General features: G+C 45.5%; 1 protein-coding gene across 1 annotated transcript in view; it reads right to left on the bottom strand.

Annotated features, from left to right (window-relative positions):
• Nucleotides 1-14151, bottom strand: part of NCBP1 (nuclear cap binding protein subunit 1) — a 511810-nt gene that overhangs the window by 360724 nt on the left and 136935 nt on the right. Inside the window, exons 13-14 of the mRNA XM_069236547.1 lie at nucleotides 11650-11712; nucleotides 6740-6814 (exon numbers count right to left, since the gene is read on the bottom strand). Coding sequence (XP_069092648.1) covers nucleotides 6740-6814; nucleotides 11650-11712 — 138 coding nt within the window. The remainder of the gene's footprint in view (nucleotides 1-6739; nucleotides 6815-11649; nucleotides 11713-14151) is intronic.

The raw sequence follows: 14151 nt of genomic DNA, 5'->3' as shown, positions 1-14151 counted from the left end.
CTATGGTATAGTGCACCCTGCCTTAGGGCTGTAAGGCCTACTAGAGGGGTGACTTATCTATACTGCATAGGCAGTGTGAGGTTGGCATGGCACCCTGAGGGGAGTGCCACGTCGACTTACTCGTTTTGTTCTCACCAGCACACACAAGCTGGCAAGCAGTGTGTCTGTGCTGAGTGAGGGGTCCCCAGGGTGGCATAAGATATGCTGCAGCCCTTAGAGACCTTCCCTGGCATCAGGGCCCTTGGTACTAGGGGTACCAGTTACAAGGGACTTACCTGGATGCCAGGGTGTGCCAATTGTGGAATCAAAAGTACAGGTTAGGGAAAGAACACTGGTGCTGGGGCCTGGTTAGCAGGTCCCAGCACACTTTCAATTCAAAACATAGCATCAGCAAAGGCAAAAAGTCAGGGGGTAACCATGCCAAGGAGGCATTTCCTTACATCCACCAACTCCCTGAACCCAAAGACATTCTGTGTCCAGGGGGCAGCTGACCACCTTCCCAGGGCTACAATAAGAATACCCAGAGCTCCAGGGACCACCACCTCCCCAGGGGCTCTATATGGTTTATTTTTTTTTTGGGGGGGGGGGGGGTAAGCATCGCCCCCCCTCAGGAAGATGATGGCTCTGGGGACATTTAATTTCTTTTAAACTTCAAGAGTTTAAAGTTCATTCTGAAAGGTGATCTCACTTTGACAAATGCATTTTTCTTTTCAATTTGTCCAGACATTTCTCATTCTAAATATATTATTCATCAAAGCCTAAAAAAACTTTCAATTTCTCTTTCAATCTCTTTCTCACACTCTGACATTCACGCACCACTCACAGGCCCACTCGGACTCTCAAGTACCAACTCAAAAACCCATTCAGACCCTCATGCATCCATTCACACACCCACTCATTCACAGACCCACTGAGACTTACACCCACTTGCAGACCAACTGAAACCCTCACCCACCCACTCACAGACCCACTAAGAACACTGGTGCACCCACTCTCACCTAGACACGCATAGCCACTCACACTCCAAAGGCTGTGCACAGCGTGGGGTTGGCCGCAGGAGTGTGTGGCTAAACAGCCGAGTGTGTGGGTGTGCGTCTGCTTGTATGGGTGAGTGAGTTGGTATATTAGTGGCTGTGTGGGTATGTTATTTGTTTTTGTGAAGAGTTGTACAGGTATATGAGTTGGCTTGTGAGTGGCTATAAGGGTGTGTGAGTAGCAGAGCAGCATGGCTGACTGCCGCCCTGGGGGCAACTTGGTAGTGATCTTGCCGGTCTGGGAGTGGAGAAAAAGCTGCTTCTGCCTGGTGTCGAGCCCCTGACCAGCTTCTCCAGGATAGGTGCCTCAAATTCCTCAATGAGGCCTTGGCATCAAATAGGGCTCTTTCAGTGTGGGGTGTGTGGGTTTGGGGGGCACAGAGGGGAGTTGCTGGCAGCTGCAAACCAGGGGCCAGGTGCTTCTTTCTCCTTTGCTCGGGGCTCAACAGCAGACTCCTGCAGGAGTTGTGCTCTGCCTCAGGCATAGGGGAGTTTAGCAGAGCTGGGATTTGGCCCTGGCGTCCTACTCACAATCCCTCAACCTTCTTTGTGCAGGGCCCTGCTTGTTTTGACTTTGAGGGCATCCCTTATTGTTGCTCTCCCTCAAATATGATCAGGGACTGGGCCTTGGGATTGAGGCACACTAAATGCCAAGAGAGTCCTGTTCTCCAAATATGTAGAGGGTCTCGGAGAGAGTTCTGCTGCATCTTAGTATACGTCCAACACTGTTTATTTCACTCAGGGATTTTATGTTCTTTACAGCAAAGGAGAGTCAGAAATCATAGGAAGTTTTGTTGGATTCAATGGAGAGAAAACTTGCAAACTCCATGCTGGTCCAGTCATGGATATTTTGCACTGTACACTGGACATAAATGGAAGGGTATGTGTTCCATCACCTGCTTTCTGCATACCTTCCCCCAAGATGACCTTGGCAGGAATCAAAGGGGACTTGACTGTGCTGAAGGGACACCAGTGTAGAAAGTGGAGAGAGTGGGATGGTTTGTCAGAAGGGAGAGTCGCTGGATACACACAAACAATCCAGAGACTGTCAACTGGGCAATCAGCGTCAGAGTGGAACATGTAGGCCTGAAACAGCTGTGAAGAGCAGGGTGGTCTCAGAGCCTTCGATAACCATGTACAAAAATAAATTCAAGTTGAGTTAGTGCCCAACACCTGAAGTCATCACTGCAACTGCCATCTGACCCAAGTTGAAGTGGACCACCGGTGCCAAAAAGCCCTCCCAAAGGAAGGACGGTGACCAAGTAAAAGATAAAAGCAAAGTTTTCTAAAGGCCCCCAAAAATCTTCTCGGATGGATGGGCCCGAGACTCTTCCCACTTGGTGTCATGACTGTAAGGCTCCTGGACACCAAATTGCAGACCCTACCTGTCCCAACAAAAAGAATGCCTCTAATGCACCTACAGTAAATGAAGTGTTAAGTCTCCAGACGGGATTCCAGGTGAGTCCCAACCAGGTCAGTGAACCCACTGAACTCTAATTTCCGAGGTTTTGGTGGATGTAGCAGCACTGGCTGTCTGGCCCAGTAATCTGGAGAGATACAGACAACAATCATATATCAATAGGGTTAGGGTTGAAGCCTTAAGAGACACTGGTGCCAGTGTCACCATGGTGACCGAGCAACTGGTATCCTCAGACAAATACTTGGCTGGTGAGACATGTACAGTCCTCAGTGCTAATAATCCGGCTAAGGTACATCCCATGGTGATGGTATCCTTAGAATGGGCGGAGTTACTGGCCAATAGAAGGTGATGGTATCTCCTGCAATCCCTGTACAATGTCTGCTAAACAATGGTCTGGAGTCCACAGCGTGCACTGAGGTTGAAAGAAACTCATGCAGCTATGCTGGGTTACCTGAATGGGTGTGTATGTGTGTAACAAAAGCACAGTGCAAAGCCCAAGGTGAAAAAGGAGAGTTGGATTCTGGGATAATGGCCCAACCTACCAAGAGAAAGGACAAGAAGTCATGAAATCCAGCTTCCAAACAGACAGCATACCAGGTCACCTCTCAGGGAGAAGGCCTGTCAGCCCCAGAGGGAACGGAGTGTCAGGAACTTGGGCCTTACACTGCAGAGCTCTTGGACCCAGGGGGACCCACTAGGGAAGACCTGTGCCAGGGGCGGAGGACCTTTCCCACTCTTGAAGGCCTAAGAAAAGCAAGTTGTTTATCAGGAAAAAGGAAGTGTCAGTGGCTCCCACAGGACCTATTGGGAGGAGTAGCTCCTTTTCACTGAGGCCAGAGACACCAAACCGGGTGTCATTAGGAGAGTGGTAGTGCCTCAGCAGTTTAAAGAATTTCTCCTCACACTGGCCCATGACATCAGTCTGGCAAGGGCATCTTGGCCAGGCTAAAACTTGGAGTAGGTCAGGTGAACCACTTCTAATGACCAGGAATGTCTCAGAAGGTGAAGGTTTTTTTTTTTTTTTAACTCCTGTGCCACCTATCAAGCCAGTGGCAAGACAGGTGGCCACCCAAAGGTTCCTTTAATTCCACTTCCAGTGTTTGGGGTTCCCTTTGAGAGAGTGGAGATTGCCATTCTTGGTCCCCTGGACCCTCAAACAGCATCAGGAAACCAATTGATGCTGGTTATAGTGCATCATGCAACCAGGCATCCTGGGGAAATTACACTGAGGACTTCTACTTCCCCTGCAGGAGCTAGGGCCCTTATTGATATATTTACCAGAGTGGGCTTTCCAAAGCAGGTGGTGTCAGACAGAAGTACAAACATCATGTCTGGCTACCTGAAACACGTGGGCTGAATGTGGTGTGACCTATAAGTTCACTATCTCATATCACCCACAAACCAATTGCCAAGTTGAGAGATTCAACAAGAGATTGAAAGGTATAATTGGCGGACTAACTAAAAAAAAAAAAACTCAGGAGATGAGAGGTCTTACTTCAATGCTTGCTTTTCATATACAGGAAGTGCCACAGGCGGGAGTGTCTCGCCCCCCCCCCTTAAACGTCAACTTTTACCCTACCCCAGTCAATAAAATGGACGCCATTTGGATTTTTAAAAGCACTTGTGACCTATGCACTTACACCACAATGCAGGTGAGATTTCTGCTAAATTGTTGGTGTTACTCCTTTTATTGACAGAAAAAACAATCACACTAAGTGAATTAATTAGAGCACAACAGATCCCCAAGGACCTTGTCCAAGCTTCTGCAACGACATTCCAGAGTTCATTGTTCCACTCACCACAGACTCCAAAAACTACATTTTCCTCGGTGACCTCAATTTTCACCTCAACCACACAAATGATACCAACATGTCCAACCTCCTCTAAAGCATGAACAACACCGGCCTCAATCAACTGGTCACCAGCCCGACTCACATCACAGGACACACACTCGAGACGATCTTCAGATCCAGCAACAAAACCAAGTACAGACATGTCACTGAGCTCACCAGGACCAACCAATCAATCGTCAATTTCATCATCTCGGGACCTTCTAGCACCTCTTCCAAGCCACCCTGCAGGTCACACCGAAGCTTGAACAAGATCTCAGAGAACCAATGGATCAACACTCAACACCTCCCAGCCTCACACTGCAACCAACATGTTACAGGCAGTCAAGACCTTCTCCACCTGGATCATGGACTGCACAGCCAAAGTTGCTTCCAGCAAACCCATAAAGTACAAATGGTCTTCCAAGCAAGCCAGTTGGTATACACCCAAACTAAACTATGAAGCAAGACCGTCAAGAATTTGAACGAAAAGTGGCGCACCAGCAAAGAGGCCACAGATCAAACATTCAAAACCACCCTCAACCAATACCACCAACACCTGGCTGACTGAGGGGCTGGAGAACTCTGACCTTGCCGTGGTTGTAGCTTGCTTCATTCAGTCACTGAAAACATCACCACCCTTTCAAAGGAACTGTACGACTCCTTGGCAGACGTCTTCCATGACCAAATCTAAATTTACAAATTTCTAACCCCAATCCACCCACCTCAACCACACAAGGGAGGAACATGACCACCTAGGACCAGCTCACTACGAAAGACACCACAGCCATCATGACTTCCGCCTACTCCAGAGCACCCATGGATCTCTGTCGCCACCACAACTTCAACCTTGGGATCAAACCAGCAGCGAACTTGCCACCATCCTCAACACATCCATCATCACAGCCCCATTCCCCTAAGAATGGAAGCACACAGAAGTCAAGCCTCTAAGCAAGAAACCTTCCGCCGACCACAATAAACTCAAGAACTACCGCTCAACAATCTTCTGGACACTTCCCAATCCCGATTCTGCACCAACAATGGCCAGAAAACACCCCGCTTGCAGCCGCAGACTACATCAGAGCCCTCCTTGACCAGGGAAAAACAGCTGGCTTGACCATCCTTGACCTCTCAGCAGCCTTTGAAACAGTATCACAACTCGCCCTGATCAAAAGGTTTCTCAGCATTGGAATCCAAGGAGACACCCTCAAGTGGATCGCCTCCTTCCTCAAAGGTAAAACAAAGAATCCACCTCCCAACCTTCACCTCAGAAACCAAAAACTATCTGCGGCATCCTTCACGGTTCATCCCTCAGTCCTACCCTGTTCAACACCTACATGACTCCCTTGGCCAACGTCGTCAGATCGCATGGACTGATAGTGAAAGAATGAGCTGGGTTTCGTCAGTGTAGCTTATGACTATCAGAAGATCCCTCCACCACGCTAACCAACTTCCGCAGGTGCATATCAACCAGGATGAGCGAACTGAGCACCAACAGAACAGCTGATCTTTGGGAACAACACCTCCACATGGAGCGTGCCTGGTGCCCCCCACCCAAACTAGGACCCTCACCCGCTCCAAGCGACTAGCCCCACAATCCTGGCATCTTAGACAGTAAGCTCACCATGAAAATACAGATCAACATTCTCATCCGCCTGCCTCACCCTTCGCATGCTCCGCAAGACTTTAAAATGGTGCTCCATTGACAACAGCTAGAGTGTCTCACAAGCCTCGGTCACCAGCCGGCTGGACTACAACAAACTCTGCATAGGAATCACCTCACAACTACTTAAGAGACTGAAAACAATACTGACTCAGCAGCCAAACTCATCCTAATCCTCCCTAAACTGACTCACATTCCTCAACTTGCTATCATGGTCTGTTGGGATGTCATCTATGCAGGTGATTCCAGTCAGCTGGCCCTGAACCTTTTGCAGGTGCAGGTAACTCCCAATAGTAAGCCCTCAATCTCCTTCCTCTTCAGGGTAAAAAGCAAGGTGTTTAGATCTGACCCAGAAGAAGCAGCAATTCTACTGTTCTTCTCTCCTTCAAGTGTGTAGGTCATAGCTTATCCTCCATGGCCAGGCGATACCCATTAGGTGTGTGAAACTTATGAATTTCCAACTGACTGAGAAGCATGATTCCATCTTGAGTATCTCACACCCAGTTCAAAAGGTGACTCGGAAAATCAGTTTGGGCTGGCTCTGGTGATATCTGAAATGGCTGTCAGTCAGAAGGGCACCTCTAAGAACTGCAGTTCTGAACAGAAAAAGGAGGAAGAGGCAGAGGAGGAAGGATAGCTCTCATTCGGACAGGGTCATTTTGGCTACTTTAATGTATTTGTGTAGAGCAGAATTGTATGCTGTTGATATCCTCAAGTAAATAACAAATGTTCTATATATATATATATGCAAGAAATAAAATATACAAATTAAGCCACAATGTTATACACTCACCTCATACATTTTTCCAAAACTTCTTTTACAAATTGTGGTTTCGGCCTGTCTAGGTCCTGAGCAACGCAATCTGACCTACAAGACAAATACAATTCCAAATGTTAATCAATTGACAATCATCATATTACAGGAACATATGCACAACCGGACTTTAGACTTGGTTACTTGACATTCTATGATAATGCAATTCCAGCTAGCTCTGGGCGAGCTTTGGGCGGTATTATAATCTGGGTAAAGTCCTCAATTATCTGTAAGGTAGAAAAACTTCTCTAGTTCCAAGGATATCTTGGTCATTAAACTGACTTTACAGAACACACCTAGAGTGAAATACGGACATTGTTGTGATCAATATTTCTGTCTGCTAGGTTTCAGATAATGATGAATCACAAATACTTCACTCTGCAAATTTTGCTTGATTCAATAAAGCAAGAATGGCCTGTGATCATAGATGGGACTGCATTACTCACTTTGAACTCCTTGAGCCGCTCTTATTCCTACTATTATCACAGGATGAGGAGTGGGGCATTCCAGAGCTATTGGCAAATCAGGTCAAAGCTGGCTATCCTGCTTTTTCATTTAATCTTAGATCATGGCTTAACAGTAAGCAGTGGGCAAGTCAAATCTGACCATCTGGCCAAATCGACCTTTGAGAGGAGCAGATCTTTCAATTATACTGATTATATAATCTTGGATCTTAGATTGTGGCCCTTCTTAAGTGACATGAAGGTTATATTTCACCCTCTCAGATAGCTTGATTCCCTAGTTTCGACCTTTGTAGAGGTTCTCCTTATCCCTCAGGACAGAGAACCAGAGTTTACCCTAGCGCCACTGACACATGCTAACAACTTTAGAAATGTTAAATGGGGCGACATAGACAATGATTTATTATTCTAGAATTTATCAAAGTTTTGCTGACTTTAATTTATATGACACAGCTGACTGACTGGAATAATTGTCTTGTATCATTCGGCCCTTACCATTTTTTTTTTTTTTAATTTTTTTTTTTACAAAAGGAAAACTACCCCAAATGTTTCTTGTCCATGGTACAAGTGAGTATAGAGTGGCGAAGCAGAGGCTGATAGAAACGGCCTGAAAGGGTGATACAATTGAATAAACTATTGCCAGAAAGACATACAAGTCAACTCTCCAATTGGAGAGTCTGGAAGGAGGCTCGATAGGTCGAACTCGCCGACACCCTGACAAGAAAAGAAACCTAAGCCTTCTGGAGAATTATTGCATATGGCAGCCAACTGAGTGTTTTTCCAGCCAGGTGGACATTGGGTTGCCCAAAACATGTTACTCATGTGCCTGTCTATTCCGACAATATTGAACACCCATCTTTGCCCTCTGGGTTGCATTTGTCTTAACATATACAACCTGTGTGCATTCTCTCTCTGAAAGAGACTGAGGAGGCCTTTTACTCAATTAAGTGCCAAAAGCCACAGGGCCTGACATCATTCCAGGTGATTTGTTTCTTTATAAGCCTGAAGTCTGGATACTTTATCTGAATACCCTCACTAATGCAGTTGTGGGGGGAAGATCTTCCCGAGTCATGGAGAGGGGCTATTATTCTCCCCATACACAAGAAGAGAGCAAGAGATAACTCTGGGAATTAGACACATATGTCTTATAGACAACATAAAAGATCTTTGCAAGGCATGTTCTCGTCCGGCTCCAGACCTGGATGAAAGGTTAGACAGGGGTGTGTTCTCGCCCCTACCTTATTCTGTTTATTAATGGGTTGCTGGGGTGGACAAGTGGCTGTCAACATAACACCCCTAATTTAGCAAGGATCAGCACTCTTGTGCTGACGGCACACTACTCATGTCACACACACCCAAGGGTCTTAGAGTTCTGCTGAGGGAATTTCACAAGTTCTGTGTAAACAGAGGCCTCAAATTAAGTGCTGGGAAAACAGTTTATAGCCCTAAAACCCCATCGTTCATGTCAATATAAAATTGAGGTAGATGGGACACTGATTGAGCGGGTTAGGAGTTTCAACTATCTTGGTATGAGACTCTCCTATAACCTTTCATGGAAGCCCCAACTTGAAGAGTAAATCATTGTTGCATCATAGATCTGCAGCTATTTTAAACAAGCATGGGTAAAGCCAATATGTCTTTCCAATACAAGAGCTATTAGCTTTGGTAATATTTTTGCCATGTGGTACACCAGTTTGTGTAAAATATACTGGTATGGAGTGGGGGAGTACAGTGTCGTACACTGGAGTGGGGGGGAGTAGTGTCGGAGAGTGGATCTGTTGGAGTAGAGTGTCACAGTGAAGAAGGGAGAGTACAACACTGTAGGAAGTTGGCTCTGTATGCACTATTTCAAAGTAAGGAATAGTATGCACAGAGTCCAAGGGTTCCCCTTAGAGGTAAGATAGTGGCAAAAAGAGATAATACTAATGCTCTATTTTGTGGTAGTGTGGTCAAGCAGTAGGCTTATCAAAGGAGTAGTGTTAAGCATTTGTTGTACATACAGACAAGCAATAAATGAGGAACACACACTCAGACAATTCCAAGCCAATAGGTTTTGTTCTAGAAAAATATCTTTTCTTAGTTTATTTTAAGAACCACAGGTTAAAATTCTACATGTAATATCTCATTTGAAAGGTATTGCAGGTAAGTACTTTAGGAACTTTGAATAATCACAATAGCATATATACTTTTTACATAAAACACATAGCTATTTCAAAAGTGGACACAGTGCAATTTTCAACAGTTCCTGGGGGAGGTTAGTTATCGTTAGTTCTTGCAGGTAAGTAAACCACCTACGGGGTTCAAATTGAGGTCCAAGGTAGCCCACCGTCCTTCAGAAGAAAACTGCTCCAGCGACGCTTTCCCTAGGACCAGCGACCTCTGAATCCTCAGAGGACTGCCCTGCTTCCAAAAGACCAAGAAACTCCAGAGAACAGCGGTCCTGTTCAACAAAGACTGCAACTTTGTTTCCAGAGGAGCAGATTTAAAGACCCCTGCAATCCCCGCAAGAAGCGCGAGACTTGCAACACTGCACCCGGCGACCCCGACTCGACTGGTGGAGAAACAACGCTACAGGGAGGACCCCCCGGTGACACCGAGACTTTGAGTAACCAAAGTTGTCCCACCTGAGCCCCAACAGCGATGCCTGCAGAGGGAATCCCGAGGCTCCCCGACGCCTGGAAAAGACCCTGCACCCGCAGCCCCCAGGACCTGAAGGATCTGAACTCCAGTGCAGGAGTGACCCCCAGGAGGCCCTCTCCCTTGCCCAGGTGGTGGCTACCCAGAGGAGCTCCCCCCCCCCCCCCCCCCCCCCCCAATGCCTGCCTGCATCGTTGAAGAGACCCCTTGGTCTCCCATTGATTTCAATTACAAACCCAACGCGTGTTTGCACACTGCACCCGGCCGCCCCCGTGCTGCTGAGGGTTACTTTGTGTGTGGACTGGTGTCCCCCCCCCGGTGCCCTACGAAATCCCCCTGGTCTGCCCTCCGAAGACGCGGGTACTTACCTGCTGGCAGACTGGAACCGGGGCACCCCCTTCTCCATTGAAGCCTATGCGTTTTGGGCACCACTCTGACCTCTGCACCTGACCGGCCCTGAGCTGCTGGTGTGGTAACTTTGGGGTTGCTCTGACCCCCCCAACGGTGGGCTACCTTGGAACCAAACTTGAACCCCATAGGTGGTTTACTTACCTGCAAAAACTAACAGACTCTTACTCCCTCTAGGAACTGTTGAAAATTGCACTAAGTGTCTAGTTTTAAAATAGCTATATGTGATTTATGTGAAAACTGTATATGCTATTTTGCTAATTCAATGTTCCTAAAGTACCTACCTGCAATACCTTTCATTTGAAGTATTACATGTAAATCTTGAACCTGTGGTTCTTAAAATAAAATAAGAAAAGATAGTTTTCTATAACAAAACCTATTGGCTGGATTTGTCTGAGTGTGTGTTCCTCATTTATTCCTTCTGTATGTACAACAAATGCTTAACACTACTCCTTTGATAAGCCTACTGCTCGACCACACTACCACAAAATAGAGCATTAGTATTATCTCTTTTTGCCACTATCTTACCTCTAAGGGGAACCCTTGGACTCTGTGCATACTATTCCTTACTTTGAAATAGTACATACAGAGCCAACTTCCTACACACCATGTTTTCAGAGTCAGGAGAAGAAGGGGTACTTGGCACAGCTACTCAGAGTACACAACAGGACATGTCCCGGCCATTAGAAGTAAAAGGCCTCAATTTCCATGGTTGGCCCAGTAACTCCTGTGTGCTCCGCGGCCCTCTGAAAGGGGTTTTGACAGATATACACTGCTCACCATTCTGATTAAAGCATGTGAATATATGAAAGATCCAAAGCTGGCAACTTACTTACCTGAAAGTCCACTTCTCCAACACTGAAATTTTCAATTTATTCACATGTGACCCTTTCTCTTCTTCAGTCAGTGGCCCTTTTATTACATACTCTTCACACTTGTGCTTTGAAATCCCATCTATGATAGCCTTTAAGGAGAGTGAAGAGCCGACTCTTCCACCTCATTAGCTGAAGTTTGGTTTGCTTCAAATGAGGAGTGTGCTGCTACACAAACACTGTTTAGGCCTAGGGCCAATTTAGTACTATTTAAATGTGCTGAGGATTCACAGCCGGACAACGAGGAATGATTCAAGTATGCAAATAAATGAAAGATTCTATGTTGGAGAACAAACTCTACGCCTTAAACCGTACATGATGAATATATAGCATTGAATATCATTCGTATAGATGTGCTGGGCTTAGTTCACATGGCAAACTAGAGATGGTATTGGCATTTACTACACATTTAGTGCTTGTTCAACAGGTTAATTAAAAGCATTTTATCTGGTAAAGTGAGATACAGAAGGACATTTGTTCTTCCATAAATATGTCAAATAATAATGCTTACCAATCTTCCCAGCTCCAGCGAAATTGGAAGTTACTCAGATGGTGAGAAAACCAGTTAACCAACCTTAAAATAAAAAAACAAAAACAATGAAATATATTTAACATACCAGTAAGCAATGAGTGTGATAGTAATGTTCCACACAGGTACACGGCCACAACATGCAGAAATCAAGTGCAAGTCTATCAGAGTATTCCAGGATGAAAGGAGGTGAAATTAGCAAAATTCTATTTTTTTTAATTCCACTTTATTAGGGTTCTTAAGGAAAAGGCCTTCTAAATTACAACAAACTTTACAACAACACAGAAAACAAGTATTACTGTTACTTTATGGAAATTCCAAACTATGTTAAAGAAGTGGTAGGTCAAGATAATTAATGTAAAAAACATAACGTTTACTGTCAGAGTACAACAACTAATTAAACTAAAGGTTTTACTGACGAAACAGAAGATTTAAATATTACAAAGTTAAATATATCTTAGGAGTTGTACAGTAAACCTTTATTCACCCATACGTAGTTTTAAAATATTTTGGTACTCAGTATTTTGGCCACAATACGTTTGTGGGACGATATTTCATCCATGATATGCTGGCAATATACATGCAAACCTGAACACTTCAAAATACTGCAAGGGGGAGGGAGCACACTACCTCTCATCCTAGCACAGTTAACCCCATTGCAACCTGGTAAATGCAGTATTTCTTCAAAGTTACTGTAGTTTTTCACCAAAGTTGGGGCCTGTAGTGCGGTTATCTCTAGACATGTGTTTCTGGGTTTATTTAGCCTTTCATCAGAAGAGAACAGAGAAAAGTCATCTGGGGTTGCTGGTGTGCTGCCCAGATCTTCACAGGTGCACCCCAGGTGATGCTGTCAGCTCACTGGCTCAAGGAGCATTTTAAACACCAAGGGGGGAGGGGGGGACTGCCTCATCCCAGCACAGTTCATCCTAGTGCATCCTGATAAATGCAGTACGCTTACTTCAAAGTTGCTGTAGTTTTCCACCAAAGCTGGTCCAGTTAGTGCTGTTATCTATAAACACGTTTCTAGGTCTAGCCCTTCATCAGTAAGGAGCAGAAGTAGCAGAATGCAGAGAAAAGTAATCTGGGGTTGCTAGTATGCTGTCCAAGTCTTCACAGGAACAATTCATAGGTACACACACAGGTGCATCCCAGGTGATCTCATCAGCTCCTTGGCTCAAGGGAGCCTTTTAAACACGAGTTGGGAGGGACCACACTGCCTCTCATCCCAGTACAGTTCACCCCATCGCATTCTGGTAAATGCGGTACGCTTACTTCAAAGTTGCTGTCGTTTTTCACTAAAGTTGGTGCAGGTAGTGCTTTTATCTCTGGACACGTTTCTGGGTTTAGCCCTTCATCGGTAGAGAGCAGAAGTGGCAAAGAGCACTTCACGATTTTGCTAGGAGTAATAAGCACTATATAAATAACACATTCGGACTATTCAGTACTTCAGGTCTCAGAAAGGTATGAATAATGTTTTATAAACGCAGCTAAAATACAATGGCCACACTAATGTAGACCTTTGGCCCCAGATCTCCTAGCAGCTTCAGGTACAGAATAAATAGTCTGAATCATGGTGGAAGGTTAGATCTTCCCAAAATACGAGGCCTCGAAAAATCTACTCGCCCACTCGCTATGGCGAGAGAATTTCTTTTAGGGCGAGCCAGATTTTAGGCCTACTGGCACGACGGGGCTAGTCAACTCTACAACTGTGCTAATAATAGTCCGCTTAGTGCAGGGCCAGTGGGAGGCTCTGGGGGAGCAAGCTCAGCATTATTAAAAAATGTATGGGTGAAAAAGAACAGGCGTTGATTGGCTGACTGCAGCGCAGACTTGAACTGCTGACCTTGCATTGTAATCAGCCAATCAAATAGCAGTTCACCATTGTGACGTCCTTCGTGGATATGGTGATATTTACCAGGACGTGGTTGACACTTCTAAATGACTCATTACTATCACCCAGCGCGGGATATAGAGCCTGAGAAGTGTGCAAACTGCCTTTGATAACCCCTGCATGTGGTGCTTCTAGATCTGTGGTTCCCGCGCCAAACTGGTTGGGCTCAGTATAGTGCCACATTTCATAGGTGGCCACTCCACCAGGCAACAGACATCAACAGCAGCAAATAAGATGGCACAGCTCGCCCATCTCCTAAGCCTTTAGATGCCAGTGGATGCCTCCCTGCGGCTGCACACAGCATGACCTGGGTAAAAGTGGAAGAGCCAACAAATAACCTGGAGGAGCCGACTCAAGGGTGGGCTCTGACTCCAAGTCCGTGTGCAAGCAGAGCCCTTAATGTAAATCATGGCATGTAAATCATGGAAAGATCATCTTCGAGCATGATAAAGTGCTTTTAAAATTAAGGAATGTATTTCTTTAACAAATGCAGGTGTTTCACTTTAATACATCAGATTATATGTCAAGTAAAAGTGAGTGTTTTTAAAAAAAGCAGTAAGACACATTCCTGCCACCCTCCTGATGACAATACT

Source organism: Pleurodeles waltl, chromosome 1_2, assembly GCF_031143425.1.
Source record: "Pleurodeles waltl isolate 20211129_DDA chromosome 1_2, aPleWal1.hap1.20221129, whole genome shotgun sequence".
Classification (NCBI taxonomy): Eukaryota; Metazoa; Chordata; class Amphibia; order Caudata; family Salamandridae; genus Pleurodeles; species Pleurodeles waltl.
This window is presented reverse-complemented; position numbering and strand designations above follow the sequence as displayed.